Below are 27,316 nucleotides of genomic sequence, written 5' to 3'. Positions count from 1 at the left end.
GTGCTAAAGACATTTATTTTTTATTTTTTGCATTCTGCTGTTTAATGTATAATTTAGATAGCATATTATGCAGTGAATGGCAAGTTGACGGGTGCAGTCTTTAATGAAGAATTCTTCTGGAAATGCGAGTACCAATTCTTGGACATCATTCGGCAGTTCGTGGTCTCGGCCGCCATTACGCTTTGTACTGCTGCTCCGGCTATCCTCCAGTGCATCGTGAAGGCCTATCACCGTACATCATGCGTTAATACTTTGTATTGTGAAATATTTTACTTGTAATCTACATTTACTGTATTTTGGCAAGGGCCCATGAGGCTGCCACTTCTCCAATAAATAATATTACTTACGTATTTCTTGCAATTTCTTTTTTAAAAGCCTTCGTTATTTTCCAAAACAGTCAAACGTGATAAGAACATACAGTGATTCAATAGATTTTGTTTAAATGCCACCGAAAACTAAGTTGTTTCAGTGCGAAATATGTGGCAATTGATACGCTCGCGAAAATCGGAAAAAAAGGAAGTTTATGGCGAAATTTCCAATAGATGAAGACCGGTAAGTATTGCTTTAGATACTTTTAGCCTTATTTTGGCGTAGCAGGCTATAATAAACACATCGAAAATTAGATATTTCATATTCACTTTCAATGTGAACTAGTGATGTACTACAAGTATCGATACGAAGTATCGATATCGACTGCAGCCTAATTTTGTATCAATGTAAAGCCTGACAACAGTTTATTTAACCCTGAGATAGTGTCGCTGCAAACAGCTTACGTATGGCAATAATGTGCGTACATCATGTATAATCGGGGTAGTGGGCATTGCCTTCATGTTGATACTCGTATAATGTCAAAGCATTGCTTACAGAGAATTCGGTTCTTTCAATTTACCTATTCGTCAAAATCTGATTCTAAATATTCAATATTTATATTTTCTTTGTTTTCTGACTCTGACGAAGTCTGATTTTCATCAGATGTTGTGTCGCTTTCAGGACCACCAACCTCGATTATAAAACGTTCAGTCTCCAATTCGATTATAGGACCTTTATTCCTATAATCGATCTACATAAACCTTAAACGAAATATTAAAGGAAATATTAAAGTTTAAACCAAACAACTAACCAGTTCAATACAACCGCACTATAAAATGTCAATACCGGTCATGTCAATTACCAACTTTAAAACATTGTTTATTGGAATGTTATGTAATCCTTCGTCTTTTTTAAGCTGTACGTATTTGATTGCATTCACTACATTTTTTTTCGCATCTTTGGAAATTTTTTTTGGCATATTTGTAGTAAAACCGTTTATATTTGATTAAATTCGTAGATATTTTCCATTTGTTTACATCGGCGAAATTCGATGACATCCAACGTTCGTTGTCAAAGAGTACTTGTTGCCAGTAAAAGAAATTAGTACCATTGAAAATCCGCAAAATGGCGAGGGTCAAATAAACTGTTGTCAGGCTTTAAATAAAATAAAATGAGTGAATTTTCTGGTATACAACATGACTATAATTATTTCTCCGAATATTTTTAGTGGAAAATTATTTATCATTTGTGCATTAATGGAATGGACATTATATTATATATTTTTGGAATCTAGTAACGGCCAGCACGTAGGTACACGACGGTAGCACCAATGAGGCGCTAACATACTCCCCCCCCTCGAGGAGGTAGAGCCTCGAGGACGAAGAAAGCCTTTTCCGGTTTGGGTAGTGGACATAGACGATGAACTGCTCTTCGTATTATGCCACGTGCCGTGCTAACATCCGCCACTCTGGATACGTTGTCTTGTCCGGGGAACAACTTAACTATTCGTCCCATTCTCCATTTCATTGGAGGGACGTTTGTCTCCTTAACGACAACCACGTCGTTAACTTGAAGTTGTTGTGTGTTGACCTTCCACTTAATCCGTTCCTGTAGTTCGGCCAGAAACTCCTTATGCCAGCGATTCCAAAATTGCTGCCGCATTTGCTCGATGTGCTCATATCTGCTTAGCCGATTTGGGTTGATGTCCAACAGGTTCGGAGAAGGTAAAGACATCAATGATTGGCCGATCAGGAAATGACCTGGCGTTAATGGCTCCAGGTCGTTGGGATCGGTCAATAAATAGGTCAGCGGCCGAGAATTCAAGATGGCTTCAATTTGATTGAAAAGCGTTGACAGTTCTTCAAAGGTCATGTGGGTGTTGCCTAGGACCCGCGCCATATGGAATTTGGCTGACTTGACTCCGGCTTCCCATATCCCTCCGAAATGTGGAGAATAAGCCGGCGAGAACACGAATTTTATACCCTCATTAGCCCCCCACGAAGCTACAGAATTATTGCTAGACTTCAGAAAGGAAGCAAGTTCGTTACTCGCACCCACAAAATTTGAACCGTTATCGCAATGAATCTCGCATGGATAACCACGACGAGATATAAACCGTCGGAGACATTGAATAAACGCGTCAGTGGAAAGACTACTAGACCCTTGTCGAAAAACAAACGAAAAGAGCTAAGTAAGCCTTGGTTATCTTACAGCCTCGACCCTTACGATCTGTAATCAAGAAGGGTCCCGCAAAGTCAACTCCACAAACCTTAAAGGGCAGACTTGGCGTGACTCTGGTTTCAGGTAAGTTCCCCATTATAGGATTTACAGTTTTCGCTTTCATAATCCAACACCTTTTACATTTATTAACCGTACTCCTAGCTAAATCTCTCCCGCGTATAGGCCAAAATTGATTGCGTAGATTATTTAGTATCAGTTTAACAGATCCATGCAAAGTTCTACTATGCTCACGCTGAAACAGCAGCTTCGTGAATGTGTGTTTAGCATCCAATAATGCGGGGTGCTTTTGCGTGTAACTGACTGGAGAATTCTGAATACGACCACCGACACGTAGTAGTCCGTCCTCATCTATAAATGGTGTAAGCTTAATTATTCGAGACTTTAAAGGTAAAGGTTTACCTTTTTGCAGTGTGCAAAGATCATCACCGAAAGACTCTAGTTGAGATTGCTTTGTTAGATATTTTAAAGATGAATTTAATTCCTCTGTCGTTAAATAACCACAACGTTTAGACGCAGGATTTCTTAAATTGTAGATAAATCTTTGCACATATGCAAAGACTCTTTGCAAAGTCGTCAGCTTCGAATATCTTTCAAAGTCTACGACACTGTAGTTTATATCTACTGTATTATCGTTAAGAGTAAACGTTTTCATTTCGGGTATGCAACTAGTATCGCTGATGAGCGGATTCAGTTGTGGCCAGTTTGACATAATTATATGGTCATTAAGGAAAGAGGGACCCTGCCACCAAATATCGGCGGTACATAAATTTTGAGAGTCAACCCCCCTTGATGCCAAATCAGCAGGGTTCATCTCTCCTGGCACGTGTCTCCATGTACTATGTTGAGACAATTCTTGAATCTCACCTACCCGATTTGCTACAAACGTTTTTAAACTCCGAGGTTCAGCTTGAAGCCAACTTAGAACGACAGCTGAGTCAGTCCAGTGGAAAACTTGCTCAATATTACAGCGTAGCGATTTCTGAACCTTAACAGTCAATCGAACAGACAGTAACGCGCCTAAAAGTTCCAAACGTGGAATAGATGTCGGCTTCAAGGGAGCAACCTTTGTTTTTGCGCACAGTAAACGTGTAAGCATGGTACCGTCAACATCTGAGGAGGTTAAATAAATGCATGCAGCATATGCATCCTGAGATGCATCTGAGAATGAGTGTAGAGTTATGTTTACAGGTTGACTACACAAAACGTATCTCGGTATATTAATGTTTGTCAAATGTTTGAGCTTGTCTACAAAATCTGTCCATTTTTTACCTAAATCAGCTGGAACTGGATCGTCCCAGTCCAGTTTTGATAACCACAACCTCTGAAGAATGATTTTAGGTGTAATTGTAACCGCACTTAGTAAGCCGAGAGGATCAAATATTTTTGCCGAGTTTGTCAAAATAGTACGTTTAGTTACTGGCGGTGTGGATTCAATTTCCACTGAAAATTGTAAACAATCGGGTGCTGGTTGCCATTTCAAACCCAGAACACTCGACTGGCTAGCTAAATCTAAATCCTTAGGTATCATGGTACTTAGGCTAGTTTTGACGATATCAGGAGCGTTCGTATGAAACTTACGAAGAGGTAAGCAAGCTCCGTTTAATATATTGGTAACTGATTCGCATATGTTGCCAAGCTCCGCTTCAGTCTGCGCACCAGTCAGAAGGTCGTCTATGTAGAAATCATGCTGTATTATTTGGGCAATAGTTTGATTGTCGCATTCCTTCGCTAATTGCAGCAAACATCGCGTGCTTAAAAAAGGCGCTGAAGCAGTACCGTATGTAATTGTATTTAATTGTAGTATACGCATCTTTTTAGTATCTGGGTCTTTCCAAAGAATCTGCTGTTATTTACGTTGGCTGGGCTCTACTAGAATCTGTCTGTACATTTTCTCTACATCTGCTGTAACTACGTATTTATGTTGCCTAAATCTTAACAAAATAGACAACAAGTCGTCTTGCACTACGGGTCCTACATACTGTATGTCATTTAAAGACTTTACCTGACGTAGTTTTTGCTGACGCATGAAACACGACTCTTAATTTGGTAGTTTCACTTTTCTCTCTTAAAATAGCATGATGAGGAAGAAACTGACTACCTTCTTCAGCTTTCGAGACTTCAGTCAAATGCCCAAGGTCTTCATATTCCTTAATAAAATCAGAATAACCTTTTTTAAGTTTAGGATTCCTAGAGATTTTTCTTTCAATGCTATAGAGTATCCTTTCTGCCATTTTGTATGAATCACCAAGAGCATCTGGCGATTCTCGAAAGGGGATACTCACGATATATCTTCCGTCACTATTACGGTGCGTAGTATCGTTAAAGAGTTTTTCACAATAAGCATCATCTGAAGATATTACAGGTTTCGAACTAGGTAACTCTTCCAGTTCCCAAAATTTTGACAACTGGTTTTTAATATCTTGTGAAAAGTTACAGCGGATAGTATGAGAACTCGTAGAGTCCCTGGGCCTCCCCCCCGTAGGGCCAGCCACTATCCAACCTAGCTCGGTTTCTACTAAATATGGTTGTCTTATACCTAGCTTCATTTTTCTTTGCCCAATCAAGTCCCAGTATATATCGGAACCAAACAAGAGATCGACTTCTGCCGGCGACTGAAACTTAGGGTCAGCTAAGGTAATATTGTTAGAAATATCTACCTTTATTCCTGTATTGAATGCAGGAAGCTCATCCGTAATCTCAGCTATTATATAGCACCTCACTTCAGCTATAAATGACGTGTGAAGTGAATGTAAATTAAGATCACAATATTCATTTATAAACAAAGGTATTTTATTAAGACACGAAATAGAGCGATTTACAACAATTGTATTGCAACCAATCTTTTGTTTAGCCTTTTCAGTAATAAATGAGGACTGACTACCATTGTCTAACAACGCGCGCAAAACAAACTTGTTTCCGTGAATAGTCACCTCCACTAGAGCTGTAGCTAAAATAATATGACGAAGGTCTGCCGCTGTCAACGTGACAGTCGTGTTAGTCGAGTTTGTTACGATAGCCGAATCAGAAACCTCATTATAGTTTGCGCCGCCGCTAGCGTCTTTATACATATAGAGCTACTTGACCCACGGATCGGCGCGCGACCGTGCTAGTCATGCTTGGGGCTTAGCCTCTTGACTTACGTTTGAAGGCGAAGGAGCTGCTAACATTTGAGGATTTGAAATATTATTACTAGGTCTGGCAGCTGCTTCCTCTTCACCTTGCTGCTGATGGTTGATCACTTCTTTATGCAATATGGTGTTGTGCCTTTTTTGCAAACCCTACATGCAGTACTGGTGCGACACTGATAAGCAGTGTGGCCGGGGCGTAAACAGTTTTTGCACAACCTCCACTGACTCACCTGTAGGAAGCGCTCATCAACCGATAAGGAATTAAATTTGGGACAATCGCTTAGCCCATGATCCTGCTTACAATAATGACATTCATTTACCACCACGGTATTCGCAGATCCCGGTGACAGGCCTGACGAAACAAAGCATTTAGCTCGAGTAACATTTTGACGTTTGTCGTGTTTATTTAAATCCGTCTGAATTTGACGTTTGTCGTTCCTCGAACTACATACCGTTTCTAAAACGTCAGCTCTGTTACGCAGGAATTTATAAAACTCCTTTAATGACGGAGTAGTTATGTCACTACGAAACTCTTCCCATTTTCGCGCGGTACTAACGTCAAGTTTCGAAGAGGCCAAATAGATAACCAAGGTATCCCACTTATCGGTCTCCTCACCAAGAGACTTGAGTGCTTGTAAATTTTTTGACAAATGGTCAATCAATTTGCGTAAACCCTCATCACTTTCCTTCGACAAAGGCTCTATGCTAAACAAACCCTTTAAATGCTGGTTGATTAACAAACGTTTATTATCATATCGCTCGCGTAGAAGAGACCAAGCGATAGGATAGTTCTCAGCCGAGACGGACACAGAATTAATAACTAAGCTTGCATCGCCTTGAAGGTATGACTTGAGATAGTGAAATTTACAAACGTCATCAATGTTCTCGTTATCATGTATTAAAGACAGGTAAAGGTCTCTAAATTCTAGCCACTTATCTGTCTTTCCATCAAAGGGAGGAAGTCTTAGCTGCGGGAGTTTCACATTCTTCGCTCCTCCGCGCTGACGGCTGCTCTGGCTGAAGAACTCGTCCCCTTGATGGTCTTTCTCCTTAAAGGCGGCAATTACCTCTTGGGCCTGAGCCATTACACAATAAAACTCATTTTCTGTGGCCTCCCGAGCATCCAGCTCACTCTGAGAATCATCCTGTAATTCAATATTAGTTTGAATTTCATCGAAAAGATTAAATGCCTCCTGTATTTTAGACAACCTAAGAGTGCATTCATTTACAAGAACTTGAGTTAGATTCCTTTTATCTAACAACGGCATGAGGAATTTTTTGAATAGGGTTAAAGCCCTTCGAACTGTTCCTCTTTGTCGTTTGAGTTACTCCATTTTGAGGGTGCGAGGATTTTTAACTGGTAAATTATACTTGCATACGCATTAAAGCAAATTTAGGTACATAGAGGTACTTACAGTAATAATCCCGCGCTTCGTAGAATTACCCATTAATTACTTACGATAATTTAATAGCGATTGATAGATAGTTGATGGGTACCAGGGGCCTATTTCTCGTACGTTACAAGTCTTGTAATACAAGTGTGTACCTATGGTAACGCTTGTATTTCAATATTTTTTACAAGTTTTCGTTTCACGTAAATGTATAATTGTTACAAGAGCGGGGATAAAAGAGTTTTCACAAGTGTTGTTGTTTCACAAGTTGACAACCACTAGTAGATATTATATACTAAAATAGTAATTTCGTTTCTCAAAAGCTGTACTTTATACTTGTAGCTTGTGACTTATCACGAAATAATGAGGAGTCTCTATAAACTGCTAATATGCGTTTTTGGTAAAAATCGATTAATAAATAAATGATGATATTGCATTTTTAAAATCTCAAACGTGTAAGTTTTGAATGCACTTCGTTAAAATAAAATCAGTAATATTATTTAAATTTAGCTTTTATTCTCCAAAAAAAACAGTAAACTCATTCCTATGAAATTATTATAATTGGGAAAGAACCAGTAAATGACCAATAACATAATAATTTTGTAACGAATTCACCCGTATTATAAAAAAAAACTGACCCACCCTGAAGCTTGTAAACATTCATAGAGTGACTGACGAAACTGAGTTTGATTTTACACTTGTAATTGATAATTTTGAGAAACGCTTTTCATTACTACTTGTATTATTATACACTTGTATATTCCGAAAACACAAGTCAGCCATTTTATTTTCCTCTTATTAAGATTATGATGCATAACAGTGACATTGACATTAAGATCACATTTATAATGGCCATTGCATTTCCTTTTTGCATAGTAAACAAACCTATTTTCTAACTTTAGACAGCAGCCTTGTAGCACTTGTAGTAATCATTCCTACGAGAAACAGAATTAAAACACACTTGTAAAATGAAATTTTAAATGTAAGCTTGTAGACTTGTGAACTTGTAACGTACGAGAAATAGGCCCCAGCAATAGCCATCCGTGCTCTCACCGGCTTAAACTCACAACATCTGGTAATCGTTATTGGATAAATTGGGACATTCTCCGAAGGATAGTCTTCATTTCAAATCAGCGCTATCTTCATACAAATATTGCGAACTTGATCACGTCGGGGTCACCAAAAATATGTTTGAGAACATACAACTCATTTAAACATATCACTTTATTAATATTTTAAGCTTTTTGTAAAATAAATAACATTTCTTCTTTTGGTAAAAAAACAATAATTTCAACAGAATCAACAAAATCATATATATCTAAATTTCGTGTTAATTCAGACCGCTTAATCAAAATTAGTAGCCATTCAGCCTTATTTATTTTAAAGTTTTGTTTGTTGGTTCCCAAATTTACGTACTTGCTCCGTTGCTGCCCTATCTGGAAAGTCGCTAATTTAGTCCAACCTATCGATAGTCTCCTAAAGTCACAACTGGAATCGATTTTGAATGTCCGTTTTAACGAACCAGCTTGGACCCAGGCTTCTTTGCCCATTAGGTTTGGCGGTTTAGGAACACGCAAAATATCGAGTGTTGCTCTGCCGGCATTCTTGTCCTCAATCCATAGCACGTCTGATCTCGCAGGTAAAATCCTTAAAACAACAAACTGCGAGATCGCGTGCTTGGATGAGGCCAGGAATGTCTGGCTAGCCAAACTGCGAGATGTGCCACCTAGACCCGAGAGGCAAAGGGCCTGGGACAACTTGGCCTGCACCGCCGTCATGAAATCCCTAGTTGACAGTTCGTCGGGAAGGGACCGCGCAAGGCTCTTAGCTGTGTCCAGACCAGAGTCTGGACAATGGCTACACGCCTACCCATCACCCCACACCGGCACATTCATAGAGCCAAACACACTAAGAATTGCCATCGGACTCCGGGTCGGGGCCGATGTATGTGTAGACCATAGCTGCGCCTCTTGTGGGGCCCCTGTTAATCGCCTTGGCCACCACGGACTCGCCTGCTCCTCGGGCGCCGGCCGCCTATCCCGTCATGCCGCGCTTAACGACATCCTGAGGAGAGCGCTCGTCAGCGCCGACGTCCCTGCGGCTCTGGAGCCCCAGATCGCAAGGGATGACGGCAAGCGCCCCGACGGGATGTCGTTGATCCCCTGGCGGTTGGGCCGCGCGCTGGTGTGGGACGCCACCTGCGCAGACACGCTGGCGGCGTCCTACATTTCAGCCACCAGTAAACAGGCCGGGGCGGCGGCTGACGTCCGAGAACGTTCCAAGGTTAATAAATATAGTTGTCTCGGCGCACACTACGAATTTGTAGCCTTCGGCGTCGAGACTCTAGGTCCGTGGGGTAGGGGGGCTCGGGGGCTCCACAAGGAGCTCAGCAAACGCCTCAGGGAGGCCACAGGTGACCCTCGCGCGGGCAGCTTTCTCGCGCAAAGATTGGCCATAGCAATCCAGCGCGGGAACGCTGCCTGCGTGATGGGCACCTTACCAAGGGCGCAAAGTTTTGATAAATATTTTTAGTTTTTAGCTTTAGTTTTTAGTTGTACTTAATTTTAGTTTTGTATTCATTTTATAACACTTATTTTACAATAAATGAGTTTTCCCCCCATATATATCTAGTCAATGTCAATAATCGAATCCCGAATTCATTAGGCGATCAAGCGGCCAGCACGTAGGTACACGACGGTAGCACCAATGAGGCGCTAACAAGGACTACACAAGCATTTTTTTAAAGCATTAAAACAACTATCGTGCCTCCTCTTCTTTAATAACTCGCGTAATATATGAGTTTTTTCAGAGAGGTTAGGTATAAAGTTGCCTACATATGTAATTAATCCAAGAAATCTCTCCAAGTCTTTGACACTTGAAGGAGTAGGCATGTTCATTATAGCACTAGTGCGTGAGTCATCGGGACTCACCCCGTGTTGCGTAATCTTATGACCCAAGTATTTTATCTCCGATAAGCCTATCTTGCACTTTTCTTTGTTTAGTTTTATGTTTATTTCCCTGCATCTTTGTAACACTTTCCTTAATCTAATATCATGTAATTCTTTAGTATCGGCATAAATCAATAGATCATCTATGAATAATTTTACTCCTTCTATATCGTCAAAATGTTCATATAATTTCCTATGGAAGATTTCAGACGCGGAGGAAATTTCATACGGCATGCGTAGGAATTTGTACCTACCAAAGGGGGAATTGAAGGTGCAAAGGTCACTACTAGCTTGGTTCAACTTAACTTACCAAAAACCCTGCTTAGCATCAAGAGTGCTAAAGTACTTTGCCCCCGCTAGACTTGAAGTGATTTCATCTAGAGTAGGCAATTTAAAATGCTCTCGTTTAATTACTTTATTTAAATCCTTCGGATCAAGGCATATTCGCAGGTCTCCGTTCGGTTTTTTGACAACAGTCATGCTATTTACCCAGTCGGTGGGCCCTTCAACTTTTGCGATGATGCCTTGATCCTGCATTTCTCTTAATTTATTTTTAACCTGTTCTACTAGCACAATTGGCAATTGTCTAGGGGCATGAATAACCGGTTGGGCATGGTCTTGTAATTGTATTTTGTATTCTCCCGGTAGACAACCCATACCTTTAAAAACGTCGGAGTACTCATCTAATACAGACTTGGCATTATTTGACCTACCTATAGACAGCTCATGGACTCTTTTAACTAAGCGCATTTCTCTACAAAATGTAAGGATTATTTTTATACATCACTTTTAGATTACATTTACCCGCAATTGGTATCAAGTCTCGTGAATAACCATATATTTTTACCGCGGTTGTACTAAGGGACTGCCTATCTACCTATTCCTAATAATTTTAAGTAGCTCTCTGGCAAAACATTTACCTCAGCTCCCGTGTCCAGTTCAAATGTAATGTTCTTATTATTAATGGATAAAGTGACAGACCATTCATCATCATAATTATGTTTATTATTTACCTCATCGGTGGATTCCCCTCTTATTTCGTACACGCGACACATTCTCGAGTAGTGATTGCGTCCATGGCACCTATCACACAGCTGACCATATGCCGGACACTGAAATCTTCTATGTGTAGACCCACATCTTGAACAGCTATGGCCGCCAGTCCTGTTGGGGTGTGACGACCGCTGCCACCTGCCGCGCGCCGCTGGCTGGTTGTCATGCCCGGGAGCTGCATGCTGTGCCTGTCCGGGGCGCCTGCCTCGCCAGGATCCACGGCGGCGCCCGCGCCAATTCGCGCTGACCGCATTTACTTCCTTATCCTCTGTCTCCTCACGTTCTCGTCTATAACAACAACTCGGTTGACCTTGACATTCCGTCGCGATTTTTTGTTTTTTTTTAATTTCATGCACGTGATGTTCCACATTCTCCTGTTTAATATTACCAGCTTGAGCACGGGATATTTCGGCTAGCCTACATATTTCTATAGCTTTTTGCAGCGTCAAGTCACTTTCTCGTAGAAGTCGTTCCCGCAAGCTTGTCTCCTGAATACCACATATTAACCGATCCCTCACAAGGTCACTGCACAGATCTTTAAATTCACACTTTGCCGCCATCACATTTAATTCAAAGACATACTGTTCAATCGATTCAAACTCCTGCTGGTTCCGTGTGAAGAATTTATGCCTTTCTACGGCGAGGTTCTTTTTGGGTTCAAAAAATCCGTCAAACTTCTTTAACAACTCATCTACTGTTTTTGATTCTTCGGTAAACTGGTCATATACCTCGCGGCACTTATCACCTATTACATGCAGCAAAATGTTAATCTGGACCTTCTGTGGTTTTTTCGCGATTTCACAAGCTTCGTGATAAATTAGAAAGGCCTTTTTCCATTTTTCCCATTCTTTGCATAAATTTCCCGATGTAACGTTCACTAAATTGTTCTCGAATTTGAACGGTAATGGCGAATGCAGCACTGACTCCATAGTGGCGATAAACAATTCCCACTCTCACGATACCTATCTATTAATCACGACACACACGTTTATTACTGTCCGCACAGAGTTTCACACTTTATTTATGATTTTACAATGGTAAATAAGTCTTTTTTCCGGCTGCGCCATGTAAAGTATTGGGAAACGTGCAATGAAACCACCTCAGCTGATTATAGACTGATTTATTATTTTTCTTGCATGCCGATCAACCTACCCTACATCTCAATCTACCCACATATAAATACTGACACAGGCAGTGGCGCAAATAAGTTGTAAAGGAAGACTTAATTTTATTATTCAAGAATATTATATATAGAAAAAAAATCATTTAATCAGGTGAAAACACATTTTCCTCTGTTACCTGTGGACCGTTGGACCGTCGGGATATATTTTAAATTAATTATATTAAATTATTAAAAAAAAATCATTTAAGTATATATTTTTATTTTAACAAATAAAAATCGTTTTCACATTTAAGTCCATCCATGTATTAGTCCACTAAAAGTCCACACTATATATAACATACGACTTAAATGTGGACTCGATTCTAACCTGATTTCTAGTACGAAATTTGTTGACAGGGGCCCATGTTGCACTTGCATACTACACTATTTAAGTCTGTTATGTTGATACTATTGTTCTTTGACAGTTCTTTGTCATACATGTTGGTAATGATTGGAACACCAAACATACACACAGACTAATCAAATCGCTAGTATGGAAGTCCCGTCTCTTAAAACGTAGTGATTATATTCTCTTTGATGACATCGCTGTATCCAGATTAGTCCATTTTTCGCCAATCTGATTCAATTGCCCGATCGAATCAGGAAGTGCGGACGCAAATATCAATTTGGCTCGCCGAATTCAACTGCCGATAATGACCGATATTACCGATAAAAAGAGGTGCGGACGCAAGAATACCAATTCGTGAGACCAGTATTTTCGTTCTGGGGCATTTTTTCAATTTAGAGGGCTCTAATATCACCATAAATCTAAAATTGGAGATTGACGCCAATTTCATTTCTGATTAAATCGACCGATTTGATCAGTCCCGTCTGGATACTACTTTTGCGGGGGAAGGGAGTGAGTGAGTGTGTACTCCTAGTGAGTATTATATTCTTTGGACAGAAGGGACATCAAATGTATTGTTATTTCTATATGATTTGTACGTAACGTACAAATAGCCATGTCAGTCCATACAAAAGTTTGCACAATTGTACAAGTTTTTCGGCAAAGCTCTTAATGACCACTCCAGTTATTAAAATAGCTTTCACATGAACGTGCGCCGGATCGCACTAATTTCGCGGTTGGGCACGCTCGTCTGAAATGGCTTTATGATTGAACGATGTAAACGGTACTTTACCATCAATGTCAAAACTGACAAATGTCATTATTATATCGGTAAAAGGGGAAGTTATGTTTACAGATTTTATTTAAATTTTGAGTATTTTTAAAACATTTATTTAAGAATTAGGTCGGTGGTATGTTTCTTAATAGTTCAAAGTCATTGTATAATGCATTCCATACAGGTATAGAGGTATATTATGTAGTCAATTCAGGAACACTACACAATGTATTGTAAAACTCTTCGACTTCTTGCATTTTTACTGTTTACAGGTATTTCTTATACGATAAGAAAAAAGTCCGGGGTAGTAGAGCTAGAGAGCACGATTAAGAAGAAATTGCAGGTTGCGTTGCAAACGACGCACCTAGACGTCATAAATGAGCTGGAACAAGCAGAAAAACCTCAATTCAGACTAGTGGTGGTTACAGACAAGTTCCATGGATTACCTATGTATAAGGTATACTAATATAATTACGATAAGTTTAATTTTTCTTTACTTCTGTAACTAGGAGAATATTTTCCAGTCACTTCTCAGAACTTGCTAGGTGTATTCATTTACTTCATTTTGTATTTGAAATGGTGTGCTTTGCACTGAAAGTGTTAAGTGGACCATGAATACATACACCTAATGAGAACAGTACCAAAAAGAATAGAGTGTATTGTCAAAGTAAATTATGTAGCCACTGTAAATTTACTGCCATCTTTCGAAAGAAGATTAAATCTGTTAGAAACATCATTTGACTTTAATCCTTATTCTTTCACTGATTTGTGTTAATTTGTTAAATATTGAAATTAACGCCATCTACTCGACTGTAGGCCAATAGTTATGGCGCCATCGCTCTAACAGATTGCACCATACCTTTGGCCTAATCTTCTGGCAGTAAATGTACTGTAGCTACATCATTTACCATGACAGTAACTCTCTATTTCTAATTCTCTTTGACAGTACATTTACTTATTTGTTAACCTTTTGAACGCCACAGACGGCAATTGACGTCAACGCAAAATCGAGACAACGACGCCAAAGACAGCATTTGACGTCGATCGTTTTTTGATGAAAATCTACTGAAAAACACCCCACTTTTAGGTTGGCATTATTTATTCACAAAACTAAATTTTACCCCCGTGGCGTCAGTGGCACGGCAAATGGATGCGCCATTTGGCGTTCAAAAGGTTAATAAAATGGATCCATTTCACTGTACAAGGAAGGGGATAAGAGACTTGGAGAAAACAGTCTGAAAGAGACCATCAAACCCCAGAACTGTTACTCATTTACAAATGAAATACTAGTATTTTAGTAAGAATAATCAAAATGAGATTGTAGTATTCTCTTGGTCATATAGCACTAGAGCACAGTCCACTCTAGGTATATTTGTGAAGTGTACCCATGATCAAATGTGTTGTGGATCATGTGTTGGGCAAAAAGTAATTGAATTACTAATTAACAATTGCAATTACAAAATGTAATTATGACTAATAATTTCCATTACATGTAGAAAGTAATTGCACATGTAATTAATAATTACAATTACGTAATGTAATAGTTAATTAAATATTTAATTACATTTCGAAATTACAATTTGAAATTAATTACTTTTCTCAATTACAATTACTTTTATAGAATGCAAGTTTTTAATCATCTTTATTTCCAAAATCAGATGAAAATTTTAAATGAGCTTTAATTTGACTAAGCAACATTGCCAATGTTAACTTTTTATATAAAAAAAATGCAAATGAGTATTATTGCAAGATTTTGTACAAGGGAAAATACGAGGGCTGATCCGAAAGTTGTTAGTTGCTCCGGCTCTACTCATGCGATTGCAATATGATTTATACCATTGTGAGGGATATTTCAATGCTAATTATGGCCATTATTTTTTTAACTTATATGTTTATTTTTTACATAATATATTTTTTACTGAAAGCAGTTTTAAGAAAAAAAAAAACGATTTTTTTCTTAGTCATTTATTGAATTTCGTATTGAAATCTTTAAGATTCAACTTATATTTACCCGGGATTAATTATTCGGTTCCTTCTGCTATTTTCGATGTATAATGCATAAATAATTTTATATGATAAAGCACATTTTTGAATAAGTATCTGAAATTACTACTTTTGATGAAATGACTCATTATTGACACCTATTAAGTCATAATTAGGTTTACTCAATCAAAATTATTTTTACGTAAAAAGACGATCGAGATTCGCAATTAGCAGCACCTAAAAAAAATATATGTTTTTAAACTAAAAATGTTTATAAAATGATACCACATAATAGAGTCTCAATTACTAATCATCCTGGCTGCTGGCCATAGGCTTCGGCACGTCGCAGAAAAAAATATTGAAAAAAAAAACTATGCGTTTTCTAAAAACGAATTGACGTCACCTCTTTACATACTGAAATATCCCTCACAATGGTATAAATCATATTGCAATCGCATGAGTAGAGCCGGAGCAACTAACAACTTTCGGATCAGCCCTCATAATGTAATGGGAAATCCAATCATTAAAATTTTTGATTTTTATACCATGGTATATAGAGTATGAAAAAAATTGACAGTATTTTATTGATACAAAAAAAGAGCGCTAGTGCCGCTGGTGGCCTATCGGTAAGAGCGTGCGACTTACAATCTGGAGGTCGCGGGTTCGAACCCCAGCTCGTACCAATGAGTATTTCGGAACTTCCGTATCAAATATCATTTGATATTTATATTTACCAGTCGCTTTTCGGTGAAGGAAAACATCGTGAGGAAGCCGGACTAATCCCAATAAGGCCTAGTTTACCCTTTGGGTTGGAAGGTCAGATGGCAGTCGCTTTCGTAAAAACTAGTGCCTTACGCCAATTCTTGGGATTAGTTGCCAAGCCTGGGGTCCAGGCTCCCATGAGCCGTGGCAAAATGCCGAGACAGCGCGAGGAAGATGATTATGACTATTGATACAAATGAGATAATAATTGTTCACCGCTACTTCATATTTTTAAGTATTTGCCCACCATTTGTTACAGTCCACGTCGAAAGGCACCTTATAGCGGTCGGCGCTTACGCCATTATTGGCGGCGCCCCAATACTAACGCGGTGCTACGCGACGTAAGCTCCAACTGCCATATTCGACGTGGTTTGTCACATTTTATCCTCTAAACTACTCTAAAGGGATGATTCTCGTGATAAAACATATGTTATAATTATAACGTTATCCAGGGTATAATGGAAATCAAATAAGTTCTTCTTTATAATTACTCCAAGTAAATTTGTTCATCTTTGCAAATTATTGAAAAGGTTAACGAAAAGTAATTGAGTAATTTAATTACCAATTAATGTAATTGCAATTGCAAATTACACAGCAAATTGAATTACATGTAATTAAATTACAAATAATTTAACTACACGAGTAATTAATTACGCCCACCACTGCCCATGATCCAGACCAGACACAGGTGATCAGGGGTCATCCATTAATTACATCACACGAATTTGAAGGTTTTTTGACCCCTCCCCTCTCATTGTCACACTTGGTCACATTTGACATACCCCTCCCCCCTGGTGTGACGTCACATTTTTACAACGAATTCGGCAAATCGAATCAAGTAGGTTGTACCTATTATTAATATTTTACCAAAATATTTTTGAAAAAAGAAATATTAGTAATTTTATAACCCAAAACTGACTAGGAAAGAAAATTAAACGATTATAGTTCCAAAAATTTGTTATTTAACTATACAGCGAATTAATAAGTTAAAGTGACATCACAAAGTTTGTGACTCCTCCCCTCCCCCCTGTCACAAAATGTCACATTTTTTGAACCCCTCCCCCCCTAAACGTGTGATGTAATTAAGAAAAATGACTGTAGTATCTAATAATTTGATTAACTTTTCAGAGATACAATTTGGTTAATGAGGTCCTGAAAGAGGAGCTGCAAGGTGGCGCCCAAATTTCTTCAATAATAGCCAAAACCCCTATCCAATGGCACAGAAGTTTGGCAGCTAAGGAACATGGCCCTGACAGTTGAGGGTTTACTTGAGTTATAGTAACTAATGCTGTAATTAATTGTTGTTCAGTTTTTCATGGAGTAAAATAAATCTTTGGTACATGTTATTATACGATGTTGGCAATTTCATCATATTATTTCCTAAAATGCGGGTGTAACATACAGCATTTAGTAACTGGAGACGTCATGGCTGTCATTTTCTGTACGAAACAGTCTGCCGATTTTTGCCGGGAAGGGGACGTTAAATGTATTGCTATTTCTACATGATTTGTATCTAACATACAAATAGCCATGTTAGTCCATACAAAAGTTTGCACTATTGTGCAAGTTTTTCGGCAGAGGGGTAAGCTCTTAAAGGCAACTCCAGTTATTAAATGCTCTAAGGGGTATAAGCATATGACTTGAAAATTAGATACACATACTATTGTCTACAAGTGTTTGATGGAATCCAGCATCTATGAGGTATCAGATTTGTCTATAATTGAAGGCATGTTTACAAAAACAACATAACTGACTACACTGGTTGACACCAGAAACGATTAACAATGTTCTTAAAAAAGTGCCAACCGCTCTAAGCAGTTATGTTGTTTTGGTATCCATCCCATCAATTGTCCTATTACAAATGAAACAAATTTTTGGGTATAAAACATTTATCAACATGTACACATTGGTTACACAACACAACATTCAACTTGTACAACTTGAGATACCTATTGAAACCTTGGTATATACATACATACTTTGTAATAGTCCATTGTTGCTATAGGAAATATAATACTCATAATTTCACTCACTATACATTATGTGTAATGTTTAATCATATGATTAAAGTTACAATATTAAACATTTCTAAGAGTGATCAACATATTTTAAATTTACCGCCTTTTTACTGGTGATAGACAGCCAGAGTACATGAATATTTTATTTTGACCAGACAAAGCATTCTGTTTTAATTTTAAAACATTATTATGTTTTGTAAGGTCAATATTCTGTTCTGGAATTAAGTAGGTATATACATAGTTGATTTAATGGTAACTATATTATATTATATGTGACAATTTACTAGACTATAGTTACCAATACAAATTAAAATTATGAAATTCATCATATTAGGGAATACATAATATATGATACATACCTAAAATGTATATTCCATTTGTATTCATATTTGAGTACACATTGTTATAGGAGTTACAACATTATTACTAATATTCATAAGACCAATACAGATTTCAGTTATTTTAAACAGTCATTATCAGATTCAGATGTATCATTTATGACCTTAGCCAATTTTTTACATATTATTCAGTATAGTTTGTCTGAATAGAATAATTATTACTGGTAATTCATGTAATATTATAATTTTACACTTCACATTGAATCACTGCACCTCTAGCATGATCTGGTTAATGATCCAAAAGGACCAGGAACAAAAGCCTCAGTATAAGACAAATATTATTTAATAAAATTCTCCAAACTTCCGAAGGTCGTTAGCAACACTTCCGAAGGTTGGATCATAACTTTGGCTCTTCTTTTTTGTATTTTTTTTAACCAGAATCATCGCAACTTTGATGTTTCAACAGACAAGGAGGTTTGAATTCTCGGCCTTGTTTCGGTTAAGTCAGTTAGGCCGCGAACTGTGCCCTGTTTATCAAAAGCTTGTAACTTGCAATACAAGTGGAAGCCCTTTTCTAACAAAAGCTGCCAAAAAGGGACTTCCAATTGTATTACAAGTTACAAGCTTTTGATAAACAGGGCACTGGTCGCACGCTCGTGCAAACATAGTGTACCTTGTAATAGAGTCCACCGTGCGTCCAGTCCGCGGCCTTAAGCGCGATCATGCTGCATAGGTTGAGAAGACTACATGAATAAATATAATACAAATATACACGTATAGTTCACTGTTGTGTCGTATCTCACACTCAGTCCATGCACACCGAATTAACGGTGCTACGTATATCAGAGATTGAAGTTGTCGAGCCGCAGCTTGCCCTCATTGTCGGTGAGGTACAGGAGGTCGGCCATGGTCTGCTCGCAGATCGCTTCCTCCGCCTTCTCCGACATCTGGGTAACAACAAATTAATACTACAGTTTCGGGTTTGTCATAAAACAAGCAAATGTACAGATGTAGTGCATAATCATTTTCCATTGTATTTTCACGGAAACGTACGAACGTGTCTTGCTATTTCAGTCAGTCTCAGTACAAAATACTGACATTGACTGAAGTAGCATGACAAATACGAACGTTTCCAAAAAAATACGATGGAAAACAATTATGTACTACATCTGTATAGGGTTTTAAACGGTCAGCAACGTACATGTAAGCCAATTATAAGTCATGTAACACCCCTAGGCTACAAGTTTAAAGTTGAAAAACTCATTTGCTTGTATTTGATTAAGAGCGCTCTTACAAGAAAAGTCGAAATAATGCAAAATTGATGATACTAGTCGACGAAATTCAGGACTTTGCGCTCATTATTAGAAACAATGAGTACTTGTTCCAGTAAAAGCGTCTTCTTATCTTTATAAATATCGTTGTAAATATTAGAAAAAGGACTTATTAAATTAGTAATGATTTTTTTTCTGATGGTCGTTTCCGAAAAACCCCGTGAAGCACTGAATGGCGAGCTCTTATTTGGAAATGTTGAGAATTTTACTCTGCTAAACCTGGCTATTTTGTGTTACTAATACCCTGTACTTTAGGCATATCAAACTATATTTTTCCTACATACCTTTGAGAAAGAGAAAATCAAAGTAAAACGAACTCGATTTTCTCTCCGAAACAAGTGTCAATTCCTACGAAAATCTACTTAATATCGAAGTCATTTTCATACTCAAGCAATCTGCAACGTTTGCTTATACTGTTGGTATACATTAGTGTTTATGAAATTCTACTATAATTTTTTGGCAATTTTTTGAAAACTACTCTATATTACCGATGACGCGCGCTGCGCCAGCTCAGTGCCGCGGCAGAGCTTGTAGAGGCAGGACCTGTGTCGGTCGGCTCCGCACATTTTCAACGGCGACGACGAGGTTTTTTATCATTGTGTGCGGCGGGCGCCGTGTAAAACGCTATACTGTGTGCGTGTAAACCGCAACGAGAGACTTTGATCCTAGCACTGTTTTTATAGTATTATAATTTATAATGGTACAGTTTAATAAACTACCGGACAGGATTAAAAATATTTGAAACGACCTGACATTCTATATGTATTTATTTGACTCAAGATAGTACTCAGGGTCTGATGATGGAGCCGGAAGGTGGTCACCGGTACCAATCAACCATGCAACTAAACCACTTCGTGTTTAGGCTCGTTTTATTCATCTCAACAAGATCTTTGACACAAGATAGTACTCAGGGTCTGATGATGGAGCCGGAAGGTGGTCACCGGTACCAATCAACCATGCAACTAAACCACTTCGTGTTTGGGCTCGTTTGATTCGGCTCAACAACATCTTTGACTTAAGATAGTACTCAGGGTCTGATGATGGAGCCGGAAGGTGGTCATCGGTACCAATCAACCATGCAACTAAACCATTTCGTGTTTAGGCTCGTTTTATTCATCTCAACAAGATCTTTGACACAAGATAGTACTCAGGGTCTGATGATGGAGCCGGAAGGTGGTCACCGGTACCAATCAACCATGCAACTAAACCACTTCGTGTTTGGGCTCGTTTGATTCGGCTCAACAAGATCTTTGACTTAAGATAGTACTCAGGGTCTGATGATGGAGCCGGAAGGTGGTCACCAGTACCAATCAACAATGCAACTAAACCACTTCGTGTTTAGGCTCGTTTTATTCATCTCAACAAGATCTTTGACACAAGATAGTACTCAGGGTCTGATGATGGAGCCGGAAGGTGGTCACCGGTACCAATCAACCATGCAACTAAACCACTTCGTGTTTGGGCTCGTTTGATTCGGCTCAACAAGATCTTTGACTTAAGATAGTACTCAGGGTCTGATGATGGAGCCGGAAGGTGGTCACCAGTACCAATCAACAATGCAACTAAACCACTTCGTGTTTAGGCTCGTTTTATTCGTCTCAACAAGATCTTTGACTTAAGATAGTACTCAGGGTCTGATGATGGAGCCGGAAGGTGGTCACCGGTACCAATCAACCATGCAACTAAACCACTTCGTGTTTGGGCTCGTTTGATTCGTCTCAACAAGATCTTTGGCACAAGATAATACTCTGGGTCTGATGATGGAGCCGGAAGGTGGTCACCGGTACCAATCAACCATGCAACTAAACCACTTCGTGTTTAGGCTCGTTTGATTCGTCTCAACAAGATCTTTGACACAAGATAGTACTCAGGGTCTGATGATGGAGCCGGCAGGTGGTCACCGGTACCAATCAACCATGCCACTAAACCACTTCGTGTTTAGGCTCGTTTTATTCGTTTCTATAAGATCTTTGACACAAGATAGTACTCAGGGTCTGATGTTGGAGCCGGAAGGTGGTCACCGGTACCAATCAACCATGCAACTAAACCACTTCGTGTTTAGGCTCGTTTGATTCGTCTCAACAAGACCTTGGACACAAGATAGTACTCAGGATCTGATGATGGAGCTGGAAGGTGGCCACGGGTACCAGTCTACCATGTAACTGAACCACTTCGTGTTTGGGCTCGTTTGATTTGTCGCAACAAGATCTTTGACACAAGGTAGTACTGAAAGTCTGATGATGGATCCGGAAGGTGGTGACCGGTACCAATCAACCATGCAACTACACCACTTCGTGTTTGGCTTCGTTCGATTCGTCGCAACAAGATCTTTGACACAAGTTAGTACTCAGGGTCTGATGATGGAGCTGGACTGTGGCCACGGGTACCAGTCTACCATGTAACTGAACCACTTCGTGTTTGGGCTCGTTTGATTCGTCGCAATAAGTTGTTTGACACAAGATACTACTCAGGGTCTGATGATGGAGCTGATGATGATAGACAGGTACCCGTCGCCACCTTCGCGCTCCATCATCAGACCCTGAGTACTACCTTGTGTCAAAGATCTTGTTGAGATGAATAAAACGTGCCTAAACACGAAGTGGTTTAGTTGCATGGTTGATTGGTACCGGTGACCACCTTCCGGCTCCAACATCAGACCCTGAGTACTATCTTGTGTCAAAGATCTTATAGAAACGAATAAAACGAGCCTAAACACGAAGTGGTTTAGTGGCATGGTTGATTGGTACCGGTGACCACCTGCCGGCTCCATCATCAAACCCTGAGTACTATCTTGTGTCAAAGATCTTGTTGAGACGAATCAAACGAGCCTAAACACGAAGTGGTTTAGTTGCATGGTTGATTGGTACCGGTGACCACCTTCCGGCTCCATCATCAGACCCTGAGTATTATCTTGTGCCAAAGATCTTGTTGAGACGAATCAAACGAGCCCAAACACGAAGTTGTTTAGTTACATGATAGACTGGTACCCGTGGCCACCTTCCAGCTCCATCATCAGACCCTGTGTATCTTCAGTGTCAAATATCTTGTTGAGACGAATCAAACGAGCCTAATCATGTTACTACATGGTTGATTGGTATCCGTGACCACCTTAATCATCATCAGATCCTCAGTACCAGTTCGTTTTTAAACCCTCGTTGATACAAACTTTACAACCTATAGGTACCAAATGCAATGACGAAACATGTAAATAAGCGAGTAGGTACCTATAATTTCTTTCGAGTACCTTCATAAGTACGAGTATGGGGCTATTCATAAATTACGTCGTTTCAAATGGGAGGAGTGGGGGGGGGGGGGGGGGTCTGGACATCGGATGATGGTAACATGACGTAGGAGGAAACAGATTCATCCGAAGCTTGATTTTTGGATGATTTGAGGGGTGGGGGGGTCAAAAATCGTCAAAAATAGATGACGTAATTTATGAACAGCCCCTATGTACATTTGCACTGCATTTAGTATTTTCGTACTTACCAAATAACAGTTTTAGAACTTTAAAAGTTAAGTACAGTTAGTGTTGTTATGGTTGATTTCAATATGCTTCGCGAAGGATCAAGAATGTTTAATCCATCATTGTAGTGCGAGTGTGGTAGAAGGGATCGGCATACTGAGCTCGCACGGCCTGCCGCAGCGCGTAAAATACCTAAACTCGCTCAACGCCGAAATGTAATAGCGCTCTTAATGTTTCACTAGGTACCCAACGTTTGTGTGTAAGAAGGTGGTTCTTTGACTTTAGCGGTAGCAGTTTGTGGGGCAGGTTTTTAGCGTCAGGTACTCTTAATGCGTAGTTTTGAAAAAATCCTATAATTATTATGAGGCTACAATATAATTATCACTCTGCGATCATATATAACCATGGATACCGCCTTTAGGAACATTACCGTTCAAATTCTCGGGCCAAATTAGCACACATACACAATTACGCCTACATTCAAATAAGACGACGCGTTTACAGAGCCTGTAATCAAAGCTCGTAAACAAAATAAGAGTCATCTTTATTACACTAATGGTACATAGCTAAGTATAGATGAAATGCATATAATGTCAATAACTACCAATCAGCGACATTAATCCGCTAATAACCTTCTTGCTGTACGTACTGGCCGCTGAGAGTTCGCGGTTCATATTTGATTAGAATATGACTTGGACAGGGATAGGTTTATGCCATACAGTGAAGAACCAGTCAAATAATTCACGTATAATAATTTAATGCAGATTAAAAGATAACTAGTTAAAATGTTGTTATGACATGACATACTAACTCAACATAAGTAAATATATCATTGTTGTATAAATGTATTCCGCTATAATAAATATTTTGTATATTTTATTATCAATCTGCATGGCAGTGCGAAGTCACGTTCAGGTATAGTCTGTCCGTTTTTCTAAGACGCCAGATCAAGTACGCCATAGTAAATGTATGGCGAACTTGATCTTAGAAATCGGACTGGCTAAGTGGCTATACAGTCTGCAAAATTTACATGGGTACACGAATCGGGTCAATTTGAAATACTTTCAGTTCAGAATATTTTATACGTATATAGCCGGGCAAGCAAGTTTGTCAGTAGAAAAAGGTAAATTAAAATTTTGTATAGGACCACAGCCGTTCGCGCGCTTACATTTTCTAAATTTGCCGCTCTTATAATATTTTAAACTTTCGCGTTTTGAACACATATTAACTCACATTATACGAAACGAAACTGATTTACGTCGGTAAATCAAGGTAATTGAATATAATTCGCGTTAGACCCGTCTATAATGTGAGTTAATATGTTTGCCGCTCTTTTCTAATGACGGAAATGGCTTGAGAGAGAACCTACATATATGTGACAGTAGAGGGTGGATTCAAATGATCAACATTTTCAGATAATGTGTGTATTTTTTAAATTAATTCAGTGAAAGCATGATAGGAAAAATGTATCTACATATAGGAGACCGGGTATGATTATCTCACGGGTTATATCTCATGAATAGAACATATTCTAGATATCTTTGCCAGGCATCCACTCAATTTCATGTCTCTCTAATTGGACAGCTTTTTTCCATAGTTCTCTGCGAATAGCATCTTGTGGGAATCTGAATGGAAAGTAATGTAAAATGGCAATACCAAATTTGATTATTAATTTGAAATAACTAGGTAGTTTTTTTATAGCTCCATCTCATGAAATAAAAAAGGAAAATACAAATCTGTAAGAAGGAATTTATTACTACATTTATAATTATATAGAAAATACCTAAACCAAACACACGTTAATAAAATAGTCTACTTCATTTAGCATAACACCATCCCTATTATCCTCGCAATTTAAAAAGTCGTATGTTGTTATGAAAGTCGTATGCAGTTGTTACGTTTTAGCTTAGCACGGTAGTATTGAAAACAAATCGTCATGTTTTTTCCAAATTCTACTGAAGTTATCTGTTTACTACAAGTGAAAAGTGATTCCACTGTCCTTGGTATGAACTAAAATAACTTCTGCACCACTTCACGACACATGAATATATTTTTAATTACAAAAAAACGTTGTTTTTATAAATCAATTTAGCCATTTGTCACTGACTGTCATCTCGGCGGTACTGAGATTGCCAATCGAGCAGTTTGTAAGTACCGCCTATCGCGGGGTAGTTTGCGTTGGGTCATAATTGAGCGGACAGAATACTTCCTAGAGATGCCACGAATATTCGGCAACTATTCGGTATTCGGCCACTTTGCCGAATTTTCGGTATTCGGTCGAATACTGCCTACTATTGGGCCGAATACCGCATATCGGTTGCACCTACCTAAAAAGAAAAATTTCACAAAAAAATAACCAAAAACTAGGTATATTTAATATTTAAAATGTATTCTTGGAAAGTGGTTAAATACGAAGGCACGTTTTTGAGTATTTATTGATTCCAAAATATTTCATTTTATCATGGATCTGATTTGATTGACTCTAACTACATTCATTAGTTCTGTTCGACATAAAAATATATCTTAGCAAATGTTGTGCTTTGTTGGCGAACAGATTTCGTAATAATTGTGACTTAAATGTTCGCATATCCAGGAAGGCTGCCCTTTGGCACTGGCCATTTTTGAAGTAGATCTTAAAATTACGAGGAAGAATGACTCTTACCGGTCTGTAGCTATATTCACTCCCCGGGGGATGCTTGAAGTTGGGCCCAAAGTTGACGCTGACAGTGCCACTCTTATGTAAACTGACGGAAGGATAATAGCAGCCCTGATACACGTCCAAGAAGGCTGCCCCTTGGCACTGGCCGTTCCTAAAGAAGTAGATCTTGGAGCCGGTCAGCGGCTTCAGGCTGTTTAGAGATTCTTGGATGTTGTCTTTGTCTTCGTAGTAGAGGTGGCTTTTGAATTTTACTAGCGGCTGGAAAGAAATAAATTTTGATATAAAATTAACAAATAGCAGTATATGAATATCAAATACAACTTGTACTTGAGTATATTAAAATATCTAGTATATCTACAAAAAAAATTGTTTCATCATCCCATCATGGATATTAAAAGATAGTGTAAGATGCAACAACAGTAGTACTACTGCTACTCTGAGCGCCGGCGTAGCGTTTACTAGTAACATTGACTTCGCGATCTTCGTAAAATTAGACCAAAAAAAGTCTGCAGCGATTTTGATAGCTCACGCAGCACAATTGTTCTTTATACGTCATCATTTCACAGAATTGTAACGATTAAATAACACTGTGTGGGTTATTAAAATCATTGCTGGCTTTTCTTGGTCTAACTTTAAACACTTTGTTTTGTCTGTATACTTAGTGTGCAAATTAACGAACAATATAAACTTACCCGATCCTTGTAGGTGTTGGGCGTGTATTTAGTATTTTGGTTATTAGGCAACACAATAAGGAAACCCAGCGTGTCGCCCTCGCCGTAACCGTTGCTGTAGTGTTTGCCGCGCGACTCATGGAATCTGAAAAGGGGTTGGCTAACGTAAATATTGAGCTAAAATATATTAAGATCAACAAATAGCGCATGCCCTGTAAATACTGCCTTCAGTACTGCTATCGGTGCCATTATGGACCGAGCGAAGTGAGTTTTTGGTTGACGGAACGGATTTACATGCGGTTTTCATCTATTAATAAAGTGATTCTTGAGGAAGGTTTAGGTGTATAATTTGTTATACCGCGCGAAGCCGGGGCGGATCCCTAGGGGTTGTTGGTATTGGTACCTACAGTCGAAGACAATATGTATACATTTTTTCACCTTATTTCAATGGGTTAAGGTGAAGAAATGTATACATATTTATGTCCTCGACTGTACCTATTTTTGGATCGTAAGTTATTCGGGACGGATTGCTAGTAGGTAGGTACCTAAGTAACGCTTTATGTACCTACCTGGTGCCCTTGAGGCTGCGCCACGAATATCCGAACTTGTCGTCGGCGAGCGGTGGCTACAGGTTCTCGTAGACCCCCAGCCGAACCCGGAGGCTGTACCTCTTCGCATCTCCTCTACTGTGGCTTCCTATTAGTAACGTTACCTGGTCCCTTGCGGCTGCGCCAC

At 38.9% G+C, this 27,316-nt stretch overlaps 2 protein-coding genes and 1 long non-coding RNA gene across 5 annotated transcripts in view; 1 reads left to right on the top strand and 2 right to left on the bottom strand.

The window, feature by feature from the left end:
- Positions 1-10,777: 10,777 nt before the first annotated feature.
- On the bottom strand, positions 10,778-12,075 carry LOC134792224 (uncharacterized). Its single transcript, XM_063763475.1, has one exon. It carries the CDS (start codon positions 11,997-11,999, stop codon positions 10,887-10,889), a length of 1,113 nt encoding a protein of 370 aa, XP_063619545.1. The 5' UTR covers positions 12,000-12,075; the 3' UTR covers positions 10,778-10,886.
- Positions 12,076-13,400: 1,325 nt separating this feature from the next.
- Positions 13,401-17,442, top strand: LOC134792515 (uncharacterized). Of its 2 annotated transcripts, none has more exons than XR_010144437.1 (3): positions 13,401-13,537; positions 13,626-13,810; positions 17,227-17,442. It is a non-coding gene; the product is annotated as an uncharacterized LOC134792515 (long non-coding RNA). The 2 variants fall into 2 exon arrangements; XR_010144438.1 differs by having other exon boundaries at positions 13,402-13,545.
- A 646-nt stretch (positions 17,443-18,088) lies between these two features.
- LOC134792229 (set1/Ash2 histone methyltransferase complex subunit ASH2) overlaps positions 18,089-27,316 on the bottom strand; it is a 30,758-nt gene continuing 21,530 nt past the window's right edge. The window contains exons 5-7 of one of the 2 annotated variants that reach the window (XM_063763489.1): positions 26,603-26,726; positions 25,914-26,168; positions 18,089-19,401 (exon numbers count right to left, since the gene is read on the bottom strand). In XM_063763489.1, the coding sequence (XP_063619559.1) occupies positions 19,297-19,401; positions 25,914-26,168; positions 26,603-26,726 (484 nt within the window). In that variant the 3' untranslated portion in view covers positions 18,089-19,296. The remainder of the gene's footprint in view (positions 19,402-25,913; positions 26,169-26,602; positions 26,727-27,316) is intronic. The other variant, XM_063763488.1, reaches the window with a different exon arrangement.

The sequence above is a fragment of the Cydia splendana genome, chromosome 7 (assembly GCF_910591565.1).
Source record: "Cydia splendana chromosome 7, ilCydSple1.2, whole genome shotgun sequence".
Lineage (NCBI taxonomy): Eukaryota > Metazoa > Arthropoda > Insecta > Lepidoptera > Tortricidae > Cydia > Cydia splendana.
Note: the sequence above shows the minus strand (reverse complement) of the source record. Positions and strands in the feature narration are given on the sequence as shown.